Here is a 22,176-nt window from a genome sequence, read left to right as displayed (position 1 = left end):
CCTACACACACACACACACACACACACACACACACACACACACACACACACACACACACACACACACACACAGAGAGAGAGAGAGAGAGAGAGAGAGAGAGAGAGAGAGAGAGAGTGTGAGTGTGTGAGTGTGTGAGTGTGTGAGTGTGTGAGTGTGTGAGTGTGTGAGTGTGTGAGTGTGTGAGTGTGTGAGTGTGTGAGTGTGAGTGTGTGTGTGTGTCAGCATCCCTTCACAATGAAAGAGGTGTTCAGATGTGTGTTCCCGGGTTCGATTCCCGGCGGGGTCAGGGATTTTCTCTGCCTCGTGATGACTGGGTGTTGTGTGCTGTCCTTAGGTTAGTTAGGTTTAAGTAGTTCTAAGTTCTAGGGGACTGATGACCATAGATGTTAAGTCCCACAGTGCTCAGAGCCATTTGAGCCATTTTGAGATATGTGTTAATATTATCCATTGCAGAGCTTTGGTATAAGGTCTTTCAATAAATTCTAAAAGTTATGAAATGACAGGTACATTTGTTTTGTCACTATCGGAGTTATGTTTCTTACAATTAAGAGTAACTTAAATTGCAACTATACTGTATAAAATTTTGTGGGGAGAGACAGTCTTATTTAACAGGTTTACTAAAGAGACTGCTTGCACTACGCCCGTCCGCCGTCTCCTGGAGTACTGTCATGCGATGTGGTATCCGCATCAGGTAGGATGGACGGAGTACAGCGAGAAAGTTCAAAGCAGAGCAGCACATTCTGTATGTTCGAGAAACAGGGGAGAGAGTGTCACTGACATGACACAGGATTTGGGGTGGATATCATTAAAAGAAAGGCATTTTACGCTACGCCAGGAGTTTCTCACCATATTTTCATCACCAACTTTCCCCTCAGAGTGTGAAAATATTTTGTTGGTGTCCACCTCCAAAGGGAGAAATAATGACGACAATAAAGTAAGAGAAATCAGAGCTCGCACAGAAAGATTTAAGTGTTCTTTTCTCGTGCTGTTCGAGAGTGGAACGGCTGAGAAGTAGCATACAGGTGGTTCGATGTAACCTCCGCGAAACACTTCTTGTGAATTGCAGGGTGTAGATGCAGATTAAATTCATGATGGATAAGCCCTAGGTGTCGAAGAAGGCTTTCAACATAGTCTCAATCTTGGTTTTAGGTCAGGCGATGTTTTTTGGGAGGAGAGGAAGACGACGAACACCGTGGCATTAACCATCGCTTACTCTCCAGACCATATCGGTAACACTACGTATCATCTGCTGTAGTGATGCGGGTATCCAACAAGCGTGACCACGGTGCTTCGAGCGATGGCACAAGATTCGTCTGTTGTCATTTTCCAACAGGTTTACAACCGATGACGAAAGTGAGTTGTAGCTGGTGGTGATCATTGTGAAGGTCAGTAAAGGTATTTTGTTGTAACTCTTGTTTCCTTTACTTTCTGAGACAATTCGCCGAACTTTTCAGACGCGCTTCGTAGTAACAGATTAAAGAACTGACAATGATAGAGGTAGTGGTCGAAAGCTTGGAGTTTTATCCCGAATTGACGCGGCATGTACACCGAGAGATTTTTATTCAAGAAATACGTCGTGAAAGTCTTCGTAGCCATATTGACAATGATAGAGTCTTTTGACCAAAGCAAAATTCAGAACAGATGGTTCCGCGTGGGTCATATGGTAAATCTTCCACGAACCAGACCCAAAGAAATGGAAAAAGACTTACGTATGAGTCGACAACTGCTGTAATTTTCGTAAACGAAGTCATTTTTTCTGCATAATCCATTCTTTTATTTTGAAATAATCACTTGTTTTCATTACCAGCAAGTACCTTATCTTGCACCTCGATAATGCCTACAGGGCCGAAATTAGTTCACGTTTAGTAATGAAATGAAAAGTATATTTAAAAATGAAGGACAAGCTACACAAGAAACTGACTTCGTCTACGAAGTAGATCAAGTGCCTTCCAGGTATTTAAAGACATTAACATTTATTTGCTAATTTAAATACATACATACAAACACTTCAAAGAATGTTTAGAAGGCGGTACATTGAGATCTATCATTTGCGTCCTGTTTCCTTTCTAAATGCAAATAATTTCAAAGAAACAATTTTCTGCTTCAACTGCGTTGAAATTTTTGCTGTTGGAACTATTTAAATTTAAAAAAGAAACCTTTGCATTGTCTGTTTATGTTCTTATTTAAGGACAGTGTAGATTTTCACTTTGTCTAGGTGTTCTAAAACATAAACCGTTGCTTGTTTTCAGGTATTTGGTCTCTCTTGGGGACAACTGTCGTAAGGAAAGTGTGAAGTCCTGATCAAGCGTCGCAATATGCCCCGCAAGTAAAGCAAACAATTAAATGAAGATCAGTAAGACACAAAAGGACGATAGCTATCACTACAACGTGAGTGACTGCTGCGAGAACAAATTAGTTTTCGATGTCACCAGACATCGCCGTCCCCTTTTATCTCAGCTGCAGACTGCACAGGAAAACAACCCTTTTTGTTTTACATTTCTATTTTGAAAGTTCCGTAATTCCAGTGGTATCTAATATGTGATTTTGCGTAATACACTGAATCTGATAAAATTTATTATTCCATTTGGTTACTAGTAGTTCATGCTTGTCCAATAGATGTTCGCAATGTTTTGCATTCAGAAATGAATGCCATAATTAAGAAAATTTACGTTAGCATTGTTATCTTTCAGTATTTTATACAATATGATGTATATCCTATGTAAAAGTCTTTTCTATCGCATACGCCAGTTTCAGCATAAAATAAGCAAGGTTTTGTGGACAGTTACTCATAAAAATGTTAAACTTTTAATTGTTAATTTAATAAATTTGCACTGTAGTTTTGTTGACTTGATTGTTAAAAAAACGCATAAATAGGAGGAGCACAAGTCTCAAGAATGGTCAGTTGGAGACAGTTTTGAGGCGCAACCACTGTGTCGCACGTCTGTACAATAACCTAATTGTTGTAATACAGTACTGTGACTATGTAGCCTGTTATGTGGAGTGGGCTCTCACTAAGACGAAATGGTGCAGCTTGTCATAAATAAACCACTATAAAAAGACTTGGTACCTGGATTACTTCATAGAATTCACGTAACTTGGTCCAGTTAGCAGATAAAACGGACCGAGGCAACGACTACTTCAGCAGCAGCAGCAGCAGCAGGAAGCAGATTACTCCGAGTTACACCGGACTAAGATACGTGTAAGAAATCAACTGAACTATGCAAGTGTCACTGCAGAACTAATTACTAAAGTGTAATGTTTTGGAAACTGTTCTAGCAGTAAACATTTGCATTAGTCTCATCTACATCTACATGATTTCTCTGAAATTCACATTTAAGTGCTTGGCGGAGGGTTCATCGAACCACAATCATACTATCTCTTTACCATTCCACTCCCGAACAGTGCGCGGGAAAAACGAACACCTAAACCTTTCTGTTCGAGCTCTGATTTCTCTTATTTTATTTTGATGATCATTCCTACCTATGTAGGTTGGGCTCAACAAAACATTCGGAAGAGAAAGTTGGTGACTGAAATTTCGTAAACAGATCTCGCCGCGAAGAAAAACTTCTTTGCTTTAATGACTTCCATCCCAACTCGCGTATCATATCTGCCACACTCTCTCCCGTATTACGTGAAAATACAAAACGAGCTGCCCTTTTCTGCACCCTTTCGATGTCCTCCGTCAATCCCACCTGGTAAGGATCCCACATCGTGCAGCAATATTCTAACAGAGGACGAACGAGTGTAGTGTAAGCTGTCTCTTTAGTGGACTTGTGTCTTTGAGTGGTGGAAGCCAATGCGATCGGTAAGAAACACCCCCATGATCACACGTTTCTTGATGTCTATGGAACACAAGAATAACAACAAATTTTTGAGGTTTTTTGTTTAAATCAAATAATCTCTTTTCGATGTTGAAAATTTTCGCCCCAGCAAAATTTCACTGTCTCCCCAAGTAGCAACAGTTCGGTTGCACAGTATACTCAGGAGTTTAGAATTCCATACTAGGTAAAAACAGCTGATCAATGACGTCGCCGATCCACTCGTGACGTGTCTGGCGCCCGGTTGATAAAGCCGCCACGTGGCGTGCACGGACCGCAAGTAGAAGGGGCTTCACTCGCGGGGAGTCCCAGAGCGTGTGACGTGAGCGAGCATCGGCCGGCGCCGCGACCCCAATACAGGCGAGGCGGCCTCGAGGGAAACCCCGGGTCGGCCTTCACCTCGACCCTAGTCGCGTGTCGCGGGCGAGCGTCCCTCACGAGGCAGCCAGCGACGGCGCGCGCTCTCTCTTCCGCTTCGTCGCGCGACTGTCAATGCAGACAACACGAGACATTGCTCAGAGCTGGCCGACGAAATTCCAGTTTTCTAGTGCTTAGCGGCGCTGACTACGAGCGACTGGTCTCGCATTTATCTGAATCATATGTGCAGGTATTAAGAATGGATGACCGCATCCGTCCCACCGAGCAGGAATTCGGAAACACACCTTGGGCTTTTTTCTCACTATACGTTCTACGAGGCCTGTTCAGAAAGTAAGCTCCGATTGATTGCCAAATTGAAACCACAGTGAACATCAGAAATGTTTTACTTGTAACAATTAGCTACACCTTTCAGCTACTTCTCTACGTAGTCGCCGTTCTGACTTAGACTTTTGTCATAGCGTTGTACCAACTTTTCAATAGCCTCATCATAGAAGGCAGCCGCCAGTGCTTTCCGCCAATTCTCCACGCTGGCCTACACCTCGTTGTCTGTGTCAAAATGTTGTCTTCAAGGACAGCGGTTCATGTGACCAGAGATGAAACTGAGGGGGAGACAATTGCGGACTGTATTGTGGGTAATCTCACATTTCCATTTGAAAACGATGCAGGAGCATCTTCATTGCCCCTGCAGAATGCGGCTGAGAATTGTCTTGAAGAAGAAACAGCACGACAGTTATGTAATGTTAGCTGCATAGCTTCAGGCGAAATTTCTCACCAGGCCCTCGTACTTGGCGGCAGACACTATTTTCTAGACATCTTTACGCACTCACTGCGAGCTCAGAAATGAGAAGAGCGACGTGATGCTAACTGGGGTTATACTAGAGACACTACCCAACACATCTGTGCAAAGCTTTATCGGATTTTCATAGTCGTTTCCATTTCGCGACCGATCGGAGCTTACTTTCTGAACGCCCCTCGTAGAAGCCATGGTCAGACCTCAGCAGCTCTGGCATGAACCAGTAAAAGTGATCTCCCTGGGTCTTAGCGGAATGGGGTGTTTGAAAAACCACTGGCATCGACAAAATACCCGTCATCCGACTAGAAAAGGCCGCCTTACTGGGGTCTGAACGCATTGTCCGCCGATGTATCGTGCAGCGCTTGCCATTTGTAGGAAGCCAGACCGGTAAAATGCGGAATCTAACGTAATGATCTTATTTTCTGTTTTTACTGTTGGCTTCCTGGTATTTTACAGCGGGACGTCGTTTTCAGATCTGTCTCAGTTACTCTGTGCGAACTACGAGTCGGAAGAAGACTCATCGACAGATTAAAAGGTAAGCTAGCTAGCTAGCGCTCTCTCTCTCTCTCTCTCTCTCTCTCTCTCTCTCTCTCTCTCTCTCTCTCTCTCTCCCCCTCCCCCCGCACTTCCTTTAGTCCCGAGACCTTCGTCCAAGCTTTAGTTTCGGTAATTCTATCAGAGCAGTCTTGCATACGACGCTAGGCCGGCGCTTCCGGGAGAAATCATATGCCGGAGAAAGCTTGCACAGTGGCCGCTCCCAAATCGAAAACTGCTCTCGGTACTATAATTACGATTGGGTGGGGGAAGAAATTGGCGTAGTCGTGACTATCACAGATCGAGTTCTGGTACAGTTGGTCGTTCAAGAATGACGTCAGTGTTTCTTCAGATTCGCTGATGCGGACGCCTTTGAAACTTCGTAAGGAGTACATCTACATCTACATCTACATTGATACTCCGCAAGCCACCCAACGGTGTGTGGCGGAGGGCACTTTACGTGCCACTGTCATTACCTCCCTTTCCTGTTCCAGTCGCGTATGGTTCGCGGGAAGAACGACTGTCTGAAAGCCTCCGTGCGCTCTCTAATCTCTCTAATTTTACATTCGTGATCTCCTCGGGAAGTATAAGTAGGGGGAAGCAATATATTCGATACCTCATCCAGAAACGCACCCACTCGAAACCTGGCGAGCAAGCTACACCGCGATGCAGAGCGCCTCTCTTGCAGAGTCTGCCACTTGAGTTTATTAAACATCTCCGTAACGCTATCACGGTTACCAAATAACCCAGTGACGAAACGCGCCGCTCTTCTTTGGATCTTCTCTATCTCCTCCGTCAACCCGACCTGGTACGGATCCCACACTGATGAGCAATACTCAAGTATAGGTCGAACGAGTGTTTTGTAAGCCACCTCCTTTGTTGATGGACTACATTTTCTAAGCACTCTCCCAATGAATCTCAACCTGGTACCCGCCTTACCAACAATTAGTTTTATATGATCATTCCACTTCAAATCGTTCCGTACGCATACTCCCAGATATTTTACAGAAGTAACTGCTACCAGTGTTTGTTCCGCTATCATATAATCATACAATAAAGGATCCTTCTTTCTATGTATTCGCAATACATTACATTTGTCTATGTTAAGGGTCAGTTGCCACTCCCTGCACCAAGTGCCTATCCGCAGCAGATCTTCCTGTATTTCGCTACAATTTTCTAATGCAGCAACTTCTCTGTATACTACAGCATCATCCGCGAAAAGCCGCATGGAACTTCCGACACTATCTACTAAGTCATTTATATATATTGTGAAAAGCAATGGTCCCATAACACTCCCCTGTGGGACGCCAGAGGTTACTTTAACGTCTGTAGACGTCTCTCCATTGATAACAACATGCTGTGTTCTGTTTGCTGTTGTCAGTACGAACGCGAGTCATCTGCACGCCACTAAATGTCTTCGTCAAAGATTTGAGCGACAAGGTGAGCATGCATACTGTCGTGATATTGGACAACCTGTGCGTTTAATACTTATCCCACTACTTGAACGGTTCTGCTTACATAATGAAACAACACTTGGCAAGCAGTAAAGGTAAGGAAAGATAAATTTGGAAAGGATAATTAAAGCAAGGCTTGCCAATGACATTGTCAGGGATAGCATAGAATTTCTAAGATGAACTGAAAGGAATGGATAGTCTCTAGAAAAGAAGTTATAAGGTGAACATCAACAAATGGAAAACAAGTGTAATGGATGTAGTCTAATTAAATCGGGTGACGCTGAGGGAATCAGTTTAGGATATGACACAATAAAACTAGCAGAAGTAGCGAAACAACTGACCATACCCAATTTAGAGAGGATATAAACTGCAGACTGGGAATGGGAAGAAAAGCATTTCTGAAAAAGAGAAATTTTTTAAATAGCTAATTTAAATTTAATCGTTAGGAAGTCGTTCCTGAACGTATTTATCTGGAGAGTAGCCTCGTACGGCAGTGAAACGTGAACGATATGCGGTTTAGACAACGAAAGAATAAAAGCTTTCCAAATGTGGTGCTACAGAATGCTGAAGATTAGATGGATGGATCCCGTAATTAATGAGGAATACCGAATCGTACTGCTGAAAAAAGAAATTTGTGGCAAAGTTTGACTAAATTAAAGGATCTGTTAATAGGAGAGACCTGAGGCATCGAGGAATTGTCAGTTTGCTATTGGAGGGAAGTGTAGGGGTAAAAAATTTTAGACTGAGACCAAGGGTTGAACACAGCCATCATGTTTAAAACAGATGTAGATTGCAGAAGTTATTCAGAGATGAAGTGTTTTGCACAGCACTGACTAACGTGAGAGTAGCATTAAACCAAGTTTTAAAAATGGTTCAAATGGCTTTGAGCACTATGGGACTTAACATCTGTGGTCATCAGTTCCCTACAACTTAGAACTACTTCAACCTAACTAATCTAAGGACATCACACACATCCATGCCCGAGGCAGGATTCGAACCTGCGACCGTAACGGTCACGCGGTTCCAGACTGAAGGGCCTAGAACCGCACGCCCACAACGGCCGGCAACGTGAAACACACAAGCCTGGAAATTCGTAATGATCATTACCAAAGTAATGAGAATATTTCACAATACAGGGAAAGTAACGGAAACAATATGTAAACGAAGGCCAATATTTTCTTAACATTCACACATAATGAATGACAGCATGCTAACAGAACAAATCATGTATTTCTGGAACAAAAAATTAACAACATTCTGGATCTGAGAAGTTAAAATATAATTAGAAATACAGATCATAAGAGAAGAAGCTGCGGAAGGAAACTTTTAAAGGTAAAATGCTAAAATTAGAAGGACTGAAAGGTAGCAGTGGGACAGGAATAGCTATGAATTAATCTCAGAAAACAAAAACGAGACAGAAACTAATGCAGTAAATGATAAGTAATTGAATTTGGCACTTTGTCCCTTTGTGGCCAAAACGCGATGAAAGAAAAATAAGTAGCATCTGTAATAACGGCGTGGAATGACTGCGTCTCAAACACGTCAGTGCAGTCCCCGAAAGAACTTGGGAATGTTTAATGCTACAGAATTCATATTCTAATGAATGGAGGGAAACGCTACAGCGTTACGGAGTTTCGTTTCCTCTTTCTGCGGACAGGAGAGCTGCAGCCCGTATAGCACAGACATGCCGCGAATGGTTTGTTGATAGGTCTTCTTGAACAGGAAGCCTGTTACGCCGGTCGGTGAGCCTACCGGTGTGTCTGGAAACTGCTGGGGACGCGACCTGAGCCAGCGCCACACACGAAGGAACGGCAGCCTCAGCTTGAACTCCCGTGGTCGTAAAAAGGAAGTCCTACAGCTATATACCACCTGCCTCGCCGTATTGCGGCATTACTCATGGTTACCAGTGGTAACCCGACTCAGTCAGTCAGCTCACAAACGCTATTACTCTTCTCCCTTTTGTGCTGCCCTGTTCACTGTTTGAGGATTGGGACATTGTCACTTCCACTAGACATTTTTACTATTTTCTTTCTTGGCCTTCCTTCGGTTTTCTGTCTCAGTTTTTTTCCATCTAATATGTTTGCTAGAAACTTTGACAAATGGCCACCCAGTTTAGTTTCCCTTCTTTGAATAGTTCCTAAAGTATTTCTTTGGTCACTAATTTCTTTCAAGACATTACCTTTGGATTTTAATATAACTTCGTAGGCATCCACCGATAGCGTCAATTTGAATAAAGTAATACTTTATATTAGGCCGCGTCATTTTGACACGCTAAAACAGCTAGCAGCCAACGTATCGATCGACTTCACGGCGGTCCTGTTCTAGCACGACTAACTGGTGGATTCTGGTGCCGCTATACACTGTCTTATTTCGACTGTCTCTTGGCTGTGACATCACGTCCAGGAACGACGATATCCAGTGGCAAGAGGACAGATACCTGGAAGCTTGGAGCTGAAAACCAGGACCATTCTCACAATTCGAAGTAGATACTGGGCGACAACTTCTTTGTTGTTCCAGTGTGTTGAGGAACCACACATGGAAACCGCGAGTTTGCGCTTCCTCTACAGATTCCACCAAATAAAGTTCGCAGTGGAACATGTACCATAACTATGGATTTCTGCAATAAGAGGGACCATTCACGGTACGCTTCTGGCTAATTAATCTGTGACTCGTACGGGCAATTTAGATCATGCTTCGCTATCCAACATATCCAAGAATGGCGGAATGGTATCCTCCTCCTTCTTGTTCTTCTGTGCAGAAGAGAGTTGTTGGTTTTTAAAATTGTTACGCTCCAGCTCCTGACATTCACAAGGAAAGGGGTGTTGAAATATCTTTATGGATGCACAACTTGCTCTTTTCTGTGTAAGAATAAGTTTAAATTGTTGATGCTGGAGGCTATTTTTCTGTCCCTGTCTAGTGACCACACACAGACGAAACATTAAACTGTAATATCCCTTCTTTGCATTGACACACACACACACACACACACACACACACACACACACACACACACACACACACCCGCTAAATGATGTGCTATGGCAACTAGTAGCCGCACTTCAAATAATCTGTAAGGATTCAGGCAACACCGCCTTTTTGTTGTGCCTTTGTTCCGTATCGGCTCACAGTCGGCATGGTTAGCAACGGATTTAGGATGGTTTAGTCTCACAGCTGGTCTGATTGTGTTCCTGTCGCAACCCGGTTAGCCACCGACCCCTACGCCTCCCTTGGACGGGAAAGTGTGTACCCTAGCTGCCTGTGAGCATTGTTACTCATGTGAAAGCGAGCGAAAGGTTTGTAAATGTTTGCGAAACGTGTAAATGAAGTTGGACTTGGGTACCAGCCCGCTTTTCATCTAGAAGGGTGCGGAAAACGGCCTAAAAACGACATACAGGCTAGCCGGCACTCCGATCATGGCCATTAACCCTCGTCGCGGATTCGAAACGTCCCGGATGCAGGTAATCCGGGCGCATTCGTGATGGAATGGTAAAGATGGGAATGATGATAATTGGGACAATGGTGCCACGTATGAACAAAGCAGGCCGAATGTGCGAGATTCGAGACAGGAGCAGACTTTGCCAGACGTGACAAGGGTACAAACAATGATGGCGGAACTCTATCAGTGTGTTGTTTCAGGCTGACCTTCAGTCGGCAAACCACTTAGGTCCTTTGGAAGCCGAATGTTGGAGAAAGTGGTGTAACACACCGCCAGTCAATGGAAAACCGTTGCGTCATTTAAAGACCAAACCAATCTCAACAACACTGAAAAACCTACTTTCTTCCAGACACTCCGTTAGGCATGAACACTGGTGAATGAAAGTTCTGTTCCGCTGGATAATCGAAGACAATGAGAGTTGTTTAAGATAAAGATAAGCCGCCAGTCGACATTTGCTACTCCTGTTGCCGCACACCACGCACTCCTGTTATCTGATTGCCAAGATGGGAGATAAACGGCCACGATGCACTAGGCGGCACATAAGAGCGAGCTCCAACAAAGGACGTTTAAAACATTTTAATTTACTTGATAACGGATTCTTGGCGAAAGAGTGAAGTTACTCCACAAGGAATTACCCATTTTCTCACACTCTTCAAAGCTTTTAATTTCACACTATATGTTTCAAGGTGCAAGCCCGTTTGCTAGTGGTACTATATTAAACATATTCCAGTCATCTGGTGTACTGTGAAACAAAGATTTTGCAACCATCAAAGAAATAAAGAGGTAATAGGAAATACGTGGACATGTTACAGAAGAGTACAACGCAATTAAGAGACTAAATCAGGCATTGATCGCAAAATGTCTGACAGATTACTGGTTAAATGTATAATTCCTCACCATGCAGTATTACAGAAGGGGCATTATATGCTACACAACAAGGAGAAAAGAGTTTTCCCGTAACTGGAGCTGTACTTACTGAAGAACTTTTTTGTATAGAACTCAACAGCACAGAATGGGATAGTAAATATAAATATAAAAAGAGGGCACCCAGAACCGTAAACAAGTGAACTCCTTCGATATGATTGCCTGAGTAACGCCAGAGGGCAGGATCAGCCGCCGATATGGAAAGGTTTTTCACACACTTCGGGCACACTGGTTCCTTTCTTTCGCCAAGTGTGAGAGCTGTGTTCACGCGTATCTGCGAAGTGTAGTTGACTGCAGCTGGCGTGTTGTTGCGTGCCGTCAGGTACGTGCCGTGCTGAATGACGACAGAAGGGGGAGGCCGATGCCCGGTGCCAGCATACAGCTCACTCCTGCGGACCGCCTGGCTCAACGTCCCCTTCCGATGGACGGATCTCCGTCAATGGTGCCACGTGCCCTCGCTTCGTGAGGCATATGCGGGGAGGTTTGGAATTTAATCCAGCACGTTGACGCAAAGTCTGGGCCGTCAGGAACGTTACCCCACCATTGCTCCTTTTCACTTCCGTGAAGACAGAAACTTGTTAATAGCACGTGGCTTACCCAGGCGGTTACCCATCCAAGTAGTGGCCACGCTCGATGTTGCTTGACTTCACTGATCTGACGAGAACTGGTGTGTTCAACTACGTAACGCCTTTGGCACCCGAAACTGTTACCGAATGGTCGAACAGATTTTTCTTTGCCATTACTTATGGATATAGACAGAATAATTAAAGGACACCGTGCCTAATAATCCATTCCCCTCTCCTATCCATCCTGCGTTATTCAGTTGCACAATTTGTACCATAATTTGCAGCACTAAATACAATGAGAATTACTTAATCAACCAGAATCCTTGAATCAAGGTGAATAGCATCCCTCAGACAATATCGTGCAGCGAGACACACTACACTGATGAGTCTCGACTGCTCACAGGGTCGTTGCAGGTCAGACAAGTCAAACATTCGTGGGTCGACCCCTAGTGATTCAGTTTTTTCTCCAATTAACATGAGTTTCATGTCTGCCAATATTCGTCGAGTAGGAAATGCCAAGTCGGGTTGGCGTTCTTTCTAAATGACTGGACGAGCCGATTCTGGCGTTAGAGAAATACACTGAAGCGCCAAAGAAACTGGTATAGTCACGGCGTATGAAATACAGGGATGTGCAAACAGGCAGAATACGGCGCTGCGACCTATGTAAGAAAAGTGCCTGGCGCAGTTGTCAGATCTGTTACTGCTGCTACAGTGGCAAGTTATCAAGATGTAAGCGAGGTTGAACGTGGTGTTACAGTCGGCGCACGAGCGATGGGACACAACGTCTCAGTGATAGCGACGAAGAGAGGATTTTCCCGTACGACCACTTCACGACTGTACCGTGAATATCAGGAATCCGGTAAAACATCAGATCTGCGACATCGGTGCGACCGGAAAAAGATCCTGCAAGAACGGGACCAACGACGACTGAAGAGAATCGTTCAACGTGACAGAAGTGCAACCCTTCCACTAACTGCTGCAGATTTCAGTGCTGGGCCATCAACAAGTGTCAGCGTGCGAACCATTCAACGGAAACATCGATATGGGCTTTTGAGCCGAAGTCCCACTCGTGTATCCTTGATGACTGCACGACACAAAGCTTTACGCCTCGCCTGGGCCCGTCAACACCGACATTGGACTGTTCATGATTGGAAACATGCTGACTGGTCGGACAAGTCTCGTTTCAAACTGTATCGAGTGGATGGACGTGTACGGCTACGCAGACGACCTCATGAACCCATGCACCCTGCATGTCACCAGGGGAATGTTCAAGCTGGTGGAGGCTCTGTAAAGGTGTGAGGCGTGTGGACTTTGAGTGATATGGGACCTCTGATGTGTCTACGTACGACTCAGATAGGTGACACGGACGTAAGTATACTGTCTCATCACCTGCATCCATTTATGTCCATTGTGCTTTCCGACGGACTTGGGCAATTCCAGCAGGAGAATGCGACACCCCACACTTCCAGCCTCCAGAATTGCTACGGAGTGTCTCTAGAAACCCTCTTCTGAGTTTAAACACTTCTGCTGGCCACCGAACTCTCCAAACGTGAAAATTATTGATCATGTCTGGTCTAACAACCCTACCACAATAAAGGTCAGCATTTAATGACGATTGTGGTGTTGCTCAACGCTGCTAAATACTGCATTATAGGGCAACAACAGTCATTATGTGGCAGGTGTCATTAGAGCACAGTTAATAAAGTCATTTCATGTAATAATGAAAAAACTAGGCACTCATCTTTTCGTGTTTCCCACGCTGGTCTCGTTGTGAAATCATGGCGTCGAAAATCTAGGTGGTGGTGATTCCAAGCTCGGATACAAAGAGGCCAAGGTTTTATTCTGCTCTATTCAAAAGTTTTGTAGATGCGCTTCACAAAACATCCTTGGAGATTACACTTTTGTTGAAAACATCTTCCTCACATTTTATAAGCCAACTACAATATGGATCTTTCCAACATGACGTCCAACACTTGACTTTCAGCACGCCCGACTCTCTAACAACCTAACAACTAACTAACTATCGCTTACGCGCCCAAAAATCAGAGTTACAAGTACGTCAAAGATCATAGTGACAAAAGAAAGAATACACATAAGAATAATATCATTGCAATATAAACATATCGATGTATCAAAAGTGAAATCAAATCTGAATGTTGTCTCAGAAATATGTTAAGTAGTTAACAGAAATACAGTAGAATATTACTGGTATCGAGAGGTTCAGGTGAGGTACCATAATGGTTACGTAATTCAAGTACCATTACACTGAGAGGCCTTGCAACATTCCGTTCAAAAGAGATCGCCACCCCCTCGTATTCTTACGGATTTATGGACAGCCCTGCAGGAGTCATGATGTCAATTCCCTCCAGAAGTGCTTTAGACGTTATTTGTAGTCCTCTTGCGTGCTGTTGGGGGCCCTACAAGATATCGGGCAGGTGTACCAGTTTCTTTGGCTCTTCAGTATACAAGGGTGAATCACTGCTGTTCCTGACACGCCTAGTAAAGTACACTTATGTGTAGCGAAGAAATGCCAGAAGTCCGCAGAGGGGACGTACCAAGGGCTTTACCAATCTCGCAACGCTAAGCAGTCTTTCTTTTTCACTACCAGATTAGTACAAGTTTACGCTGGAGAAGTATGTTACTGCAGGAACATAGCTCGTTTTATCACTGTGAGATTTGGAACACAAAGAAAAAAATGGTTCAAATGGCTCTGAGCACTATGGGAGTAACATCTGAGGTCATCAGTCCCCTAGACTTAGAACTGCTTAAAACCTAACAGACTTACGGACAGCACACACATCCATGCCCGAGGCAGGACTCGAACCTGCAACCGTAGCAGCAGCGCGGTTCCGGACTGAGGCGCCTAGAACCGCTCGACTACAACGGCTGGCTGGAACACAAAGAGAACGACACGAGAAAGTGACTGATGTTTCTACGTTAGTACTGTAACTGTAGCTTAAAGTTGAGCTTCATTTACGGTTCCCATAACTATGAATTTGAGCGACAGTCACCTGTTAAATAAAAAATTTACCGGGTGCGAGGGGGACACACGCTTTGAGTGTTCCGTACAAATTTGCTTACGTGTACAGGCAGTTCATCCATTCTGAGAATCGAGGTTCTCGACAATTTTTGCATGTTTCGATATTGATATTGCCAAGAAATGGGTCCCAGGGATTCCAAGACTTTCGAGTACGTATTAATTTTAAGTTTAAAGTCGGATAACAAACGACAGGAGAAATTTTGTTTCGTGTGATATAATTAAACACTGAGAACTTTCCGATGTTTTTCGTTTGGTAGTAGTTTGAAATCTTACTTGGTGGAAAATTTCACGATTCTAGGTCAACGAGAAGAACTGCATAGGTTCTAATGAGTGAGTTTGCGAGTTTGAAAATATGTGCCACGAATGGCCGTATCTTTTGATTGCATTAAATTACGAGTTACCGTTTAGTATACTGCCATGAGGCCATAAACCTGAGAATGTGACAAATTTCAACTTTATACGTCTATCCGTTCCTGAGAATATGGATTTTGAAGAGACTGAGACAGACAGACAAAGTGATTCTGTGACTTTTTTTTCTCTTTTTTTCCCAGCGACTGAGGTATGGAACACTGAACAGTATCGTACTACCAATCTGAAGCTCCAGCTTCGAGCTAATGGTAGCTATAGAGGCAATAAACCAGCATTAGCAGAGATTATACTGGCGATTGCTGCGTGGTGCGGCCTGCCAGTATCTGAGTGAAGCCGCAGATTAGGCGCTCTCCCCCGCTCCTGCCGCACTGCCTCGGCGACTTACCTTCTTCTCCTCACCCGAGGCGACCGTACACGTGACTCCTGCCAAGTGCTCGTCACCTTACGGCGATTGTTAAATGCGAGGTAATCGCAGCTGCCGACTAGGCGGCGGCAAACGACACGAAAAACAGAAAACGCGCCCGCGGCAGGTGCCTCCAGGCTGACGGCCCCGAACAACAAACACTCCGCCAGCCGTTTCTGCGTGCGCTTTGAGGACTTTGGCCGTTCCTTAAAACGGGGCTGATCAAAGAACAAAGTCCAAGACGCGAGCGAGCAGTGATGCAGCACAAAGTCGGGCGAACGCCGCCGATGCCCTAGCAACAGAGGAACTCTGTCGCACTCTTTCTGCTTGTGTCCAACGTCCTGTAGCGTTTCTCTGTAGTGAAACAGATTTATTTACCATCTCGTCATGTTTATTGTCTAGTGACTGTAGCAACCTGTGCTAACTACTACAGAAGTACTGAAAATTTATTATTTACTTCTACATCTACATACGTCCTCAGCAACCCCCATATGGTGCATGGCGGAGGTTACCTTGTACCAATGCTAGACATTTCTTTTCCTGTTCCACTTGCAAATAGACAGAGGGAAAAACGACTGTCTATATGCTTCCTTGCGAGTCCTACTTTCTCTGTCTTCGCGGTCCCTACGCGAAATATACGTTGGTGGAATTAGTATAATTCTATCTTGTAAGCTTTTCACAATGTTGACTGCAATATACTCTTTGAAACTCTGAAGTCGGCAGGGATAAAACAAGGAAAGCGAAAGTTTATCTGTAACATCTGAAGAAACTGTACTGCAAGTTAAGACAGTTAAGGGGATGCAAGGGAATTAGTAGTATTAGTAGTAGTAGTAGTAGTAGTAGTAGTAGTAGTAGACTTGCGCTCTACCAAAACTTCGGTTTTGTAGTTTTGATGCGATATACAAATGACATAGTAAATGGGAGGATTACGTGTAGTATTAGTAGGGAAAGAAATATAAATGAATATGTGAGAGAGGAATTAGGAGCGGACGACTCCTATCTATTTTTGTTTGTTTCTTCACAGAACCGCACATCGTTCAGTCTTAGTCCATTGTGTAGTCTATATACTTGTAAAATATAAATTGCATTTTATAAGTAATAAATTAGTTGATGGCGCAACTTCTATGCTGCTATGTAACCAAAGCAATTACTTTTAATTAAAGTACAGTTTACAAGCACAAACAAAAAATCCATCTATTCTTATTCTTGTTGTTGTCCTTGTCGTTTTTGTACTCAGTAGAATGTTCTTCATGATAAAGGCAAAAACTTCCTGTTATTGTTGATAAGTGCTGAAGTTTTTTCTGAACAACAGATTTTATATAAGCTCCACGAGGTACTGAAACGATGTTCTATGCGTTTTTGTTTTGCAGTTCTTTTAATTTTTCTTTTTTTTGAGAAAATTGCATTTTCCTGTGATTTATGATAAATCTGATGTTTTTGTATTTTTATTACACCATCTCTGTTTCACGTTAAAAATCAAAAATTTTCGTATAAAACCTGAATATTGACTATTTCAACTTTGCTATAAATACAGTACTTTTAAGTAACAGAGGAGAGTAACTAAGTAAAAGAAAAATATTCCATAGATTACATGGCCCTTTATATAAACTGTCTCAGGTTATAGACGGAAGTTGAATTTTCCGTTGGAAATGGAACAGCTGTGAATTGCTATGGATAAACTACTCAATCTCCATTACATGTCCTGTTTTCTGCAAGCAGACACTGAATTGATAAGCCTCTCTGTATCATGGGTAGGATTTAAGTTCGATTAGCGAAGTTTTTTATTTACTTATTTATTTATTTTTTAGTTGGAGGGAGGAGAAGGTGCTAGCTACCATGCTCTGTCTCCTCCTGGGCACGTTCTAGTTCCGGTAGAAGATATCCTCAGTATTTGGCTGTTGTGATTGTTACTTGTCGTCGGCCGACAATGTAGAACGCAATGCCAGCATCGCTGTCATTTACACTGACCGTCTGGTGGCAGATTTGCACGCGTCTGATCTTTTTTTCCAGTTCTGTAGGTAACCACTCCGAGAAACAAGACGAACAAGTGATCGACGTAACGCCTCAGAAAGACAGAGAGACAGACAGACAGACAGACAGACAGACAGACAGACACACACACAAAGTATAACTGTACATTTTTAATGAAGTAACACTTTTCCCAACAGCGAAACGAAAAAAGAACTTTTCGCAAATGAGTTACTTCTCCAGTGTATCTGGGATCAACAATGAACTGGTCCATTATTTGCTCCCCTTCCGGATTGGATAGATTTTGCAAAGTAAAATTTTACTTCCAATTGCCGACACTAACTAAAATGAGGGGAACTGAACGTATGATGATTGATTTGACGTCTGTAAGAGGAGCATAGGAAGTCCGACAATTCAGACCGTTTGTCGGTAGCTAGCGCAGAGCCTTGGGATAGGTCGGCACCGCACTGGCAGTTTCTCACATGGACACCGGCCAAGCGACCGGTGGCTGTTTTACTGAATGGAACAGCTCTCTCAGATCATCGTGGCACGAAACTGCTTATAGCTACGAAAAGAAACAAGGGACTCGGAAAAAAAAAACGCAGGCCATTCCTGTTTTCAGGAAGAGTCGTAGGGCAGATATACATAATTATAGGTCTACATCGCTGACGTGAGTCTGTTTTAGAATTATGGAACACGGTGTATGCTCATGGGTTATGACGGTTTTGGAGAAAAAAATCTACTCTGCAAAAATCAACATGTATTCCGAAAACTAATCTTTCGAAACTCAGTTCTCTCCGTTCGTCCATGGTATCTAGACGGGTTTAGACAGCGGGGCCCAAGTTGATGGCTTTTGTTCTAGGGCGCAAAAACAACTAGGTTGACTTGTGCTCACGTCAAAAGTGCGAAACACAAAGGCAAAGAGAGGAGTTCAATGGGCTACACGTCAATCCCAATCGACGGAACATAAGACAGCTAAAAACAGGGACGCCGAGAAAGGTCTATGAAGTACGTCACAGAGAAACGGATGTCCTGAACTAAAAATTAAATGTCCTCCGCCATATTGCTAGGACGGATTAAAAAGTAAAAAGCGATCGACAGCCCGCGCGTTGGCCGCTAAAACGGCCGATAACTCAAACGCCAACACAAACAGGAACGTAATCTGTTACAAAAAGAACATTCAGTCAGGAAATGGCTGACAGTTCGAAGTTGATGGTGAGTCCCTTGATATCAGGGAAGCATTTGGTACAATTACGCTCAGTCGTTTAGTGAAAAAAATGTAGGCGGTTACTGTGTACCGGGCACGACTCGCGACCGCGCTCAGCACTCCCTTGCAGACAGAACTGAACACGCCACCGCTAACGAAACAACGCTGACAAATCCAAAGATAATTTCGGGAGCAGACCAAGGAAGTCTGGTAGGACCGCTACTATTTACAATGTATATGAATGACCTAGTAGAAAGCGTCTGTGTTCGCAGATGACGCGGTTGTTTGTAAGACAGTAGCAAGCCAGAAGACAGTATACGTTTTCAGAATGACCTACAGAGAAGTGATGAATGGTACAGGCTCTGGCAGTTGACCCTGAACGTAAAGAAATTTATAGTTTTGCGCATACGTAGGAAAAGAAATCCACTACAACAGTATTGGTGACAAATTCCTGGAAAAAGTATCTACCGTAAAATACGTGGGAGTAACTGTCCGGAGCGACCTAAAGTAGAACGGCCACATAAAACAAAACAATGCGAAAAGCAGTTGCCAGGCTGAGAGTCACAAAAAGATCCTTAAGGGAATGTAACTCTATCGAGTGCCCAGTACTACTACTAATCAGTCTGGGAGACTTACCATGTTGCCCAAATACAACATATAGACAAGATCCACGGAATAGCTGCGCGTTTCGTCACGGGATGGTTCAGTTGGCGCGAGAGCATTACGCAGTTGCTCAACACACTGCGGTGTCAAACGTTGCAAGAGAGGCGATGTGCATCGTGGAGAGGTTTACCGTCGAAATTCCGAGAGGAGTCTGACAACATATTACTTCCTACCAGATGCTTCTCTCGAAATGACCACAACAAGAAAATCCGAGAAATCAGAACTGACACGGAGGTTTACCGAGAACAACTCTTCCCAGACGCTATTCGCGAATGGAACAGTGAAGGGCGGATCAGATGCTGGTACCAGAACTACCCTCCGCCAGAGACCGCAGGGTGGCTTGTGGAGCACTGATGTAGATGTGTGTTGTTGCGGCTCGCAATCTGAAGTTTGCCATAAGGGAAACTTCAGAGAATGGAAAGATTCAGAGAGACATTTCTAGATTCGAAACAGTTTTATCCAGGTAGTCATACTGCAGTAATGTAAACAGCAACGATACCCAGCACAGTATATAGAACACTGCAGGATTAAAAAAGTTGAACAAGTCAACTCCTTCACATACTTACTAACCATGCTTGATGCATATCGAAGCTCCATAAAAAAAAAAAAGTGGGGGGAAGGAGGAAGCATTCATAAAAATACGAGGATAGCTGATATCAAGGAATTGATCGAGAAAAATATCTGAAAAATCCTTTATTTGGAGTGTGGTAATCTACGTCTCTAAAAAACTTGGATAATAATGAGGAAGGAAGAGAAATACTTGGAAAGCTTTGAAATCTCTTCTCCACAACGAGAAGAAAGGAGAAAGCCACACAAACATACGAAAAACGAAGTTTTAGAGTAAAGAAACCAACACTAAGTATACAAGACAGAGGAAAGCGAACTGCGATTGACACATCATAAACAGAAACTGTTGAAGGAAAAATAGACGTTAAAAGAAGCGCAGGAAGATGATGATATGGCTTGTTAACAGACATGAAAAGGGAGGGAAGATTAGGATCTAACGTCCGTCGAGGACGAGATGAACAGACAATGAGCTCATCTCGGATTGGGGAAAGATGACGGAAAGCGGCCACGTCCGCTTCAAAGGACCCATCTCGACAGTCGCCTTAAGGGATTTGAATTGTCGACATCCCGAATGGGTGTCCAGTAACAGTCTTCATGAAAGGAAGATCTCTCGAACTAAAGTAAACACCAAGGAACAAAACATCGTTTAAGACAAATTTCAGCCGAAACTTGTCTTTCGACTTTTCTTTAATGATGATACTTCCATTGTTTGTGATTTCTTTAGCGGAAAATACTTGTCAAAACAAGAAACAAAATTTGTAATCATCTACCACTATATTATTCAAGAAGCGCTCAACTGAATGTTACAAGGATATACATACACTTCTCGCTTTGCAGTTGTGAACTTAACGTGCTCTGACAACTGCGATTTTTGTCAGACACGAAAATTAAATTTTCCATAAACGAACACGCTTTACATGCCTCAATACCGATATTCATTATCACAGGTGGATTTCACCACATAAAAGGGGAAAACCTTCTGTGACAGATAATAAACATCGATATTCCAGATTAAAAAAGGAATTTTGCTTAGAAACAAATATTTATGGTGAGGAATAATGAATATTTGGATACTCACATGTGAACTGGTGGGAACTGTACGACACGCTTAAGTCCATCGCTTGAAAACTGACGTTATGGTCCTAACTACTCTCCACAAAGAAATGATTATTATAGCGACGCTGACGGATATTGGAAGGAAATAAAAATATTCGTAAAGCAGCCGCAGAAAGAAATCCCTGTAATAAAATTGTAAACAAAATTTACATTATCGAAGCAATCTCATTGCAGTATTGTGCCATAAGAGATACGTAGATCATTTCCCCCCAATAGATCTCAGTCAGCCCCTTTCACCAGTAGCTGTGGTGCTTTTTATCTCTGTTCGGTACTCCCCACGATTTGATGGCTACGTTATCGTCAGATACTGGCACACGTACGGCGTCTCTGAACAATCGATGTTCGAGCCCCGCACGCTGTATGCGCACAACAGACAAGGGGATACACTCGCCTTATCTTTGATCCATCGTAGACAGGTACGCCAAAACATCGTTCGTTCGCAGGCTCGGCGGCCGCTGCAGCTGATCGCGTGGCGAACACTTCGGCGCTCGGAACGCGACTGACAGCCGCTACGCAGCCACGAGCCTGCGTGGTGTGGGGGCGGTGGAGGGGATGGAGCGGGGCGCCACGCCATTGGCTGAGACCGCGGGAGTGTCTTCCGTCTGGCGGCGCGTGGCGCTACGGACTGGCGTCGCACTCCGGGTCTGGCGGCCGGCGAGCGACCCCCGACCTGCGCCGGGCGTCTGACGTTGGTCCACATCCGGGTAGGCCGCCAGAGGGAGACACGCCACGCCGGCACTATCTGCAGCCTCTCCGGCAGAAGAGGCAGGCCTTCCAGAGTTGCGAACACGACATACGAGGGCCACTCGACAATTAGACAAACGTACACTGCCCGACAAAAAAAGTGGAACAATCGGAAGACGTGATAGGCTATCAATGTACGCTACGTGATCAAAAGTATCCGGACACCTGGCTGAAAATGACTTACTAGTGCGTGGC

At 43.9% G+C, this 22,176-nt stretch overlaps 1 protein-coding gene across 2 annotated transcripts in view; it reads right to left on the bottom strand.

Moving 5' to 3' along the window:
• Positions 1 to 22,176, bottom strand: part of LOC124625787 (organic cation transporter protein) — a 471,790-nt gene that overhangs the window by 173,472 nt on the left and 276,142 nt on the right. Inside the window, exon 1 of one of the 2 annotated variants that reach the window (XM_047149233.1) lies at positions 21,629 to 21,721. The exons of the other annotated variant lie outside the window; for it this stretch is intronic. Within the exon in view, the coding sequence (XP_047005189.1) occupies positions 21,629 to 21,667 (39 nt within the window). The 5' untranslated portion in view covers positions 21,668 to 21,721. Of the gene's footprint in view, positions 1 to 21,628; positions 21,722 to 22,176 lie in introns of those variants that run through there. 2 annotated transcript variants of the gene reach the window in all.

The sequence above is a fragment of the Schistocerca americana genome, chromosome 8 (assembly GCF_021461395.2).
Source record: "Schistocerca americana isolate TAMUIC-IGC-003095 chromosome 8, iqSchAmer2.1, whole genome shotgun sequence".
In the NCBI taxonomy this organism is placed as follows: domain Eukaryota; kingdom Metazoa; phylum Arthropoda; class Insecta; order Orthoptera; family Acrididae; genus Schistocerca; species Schistocerca americana.
This window is presented reverse-complemented; position numbering and strand designations above follow the sequence as displayed.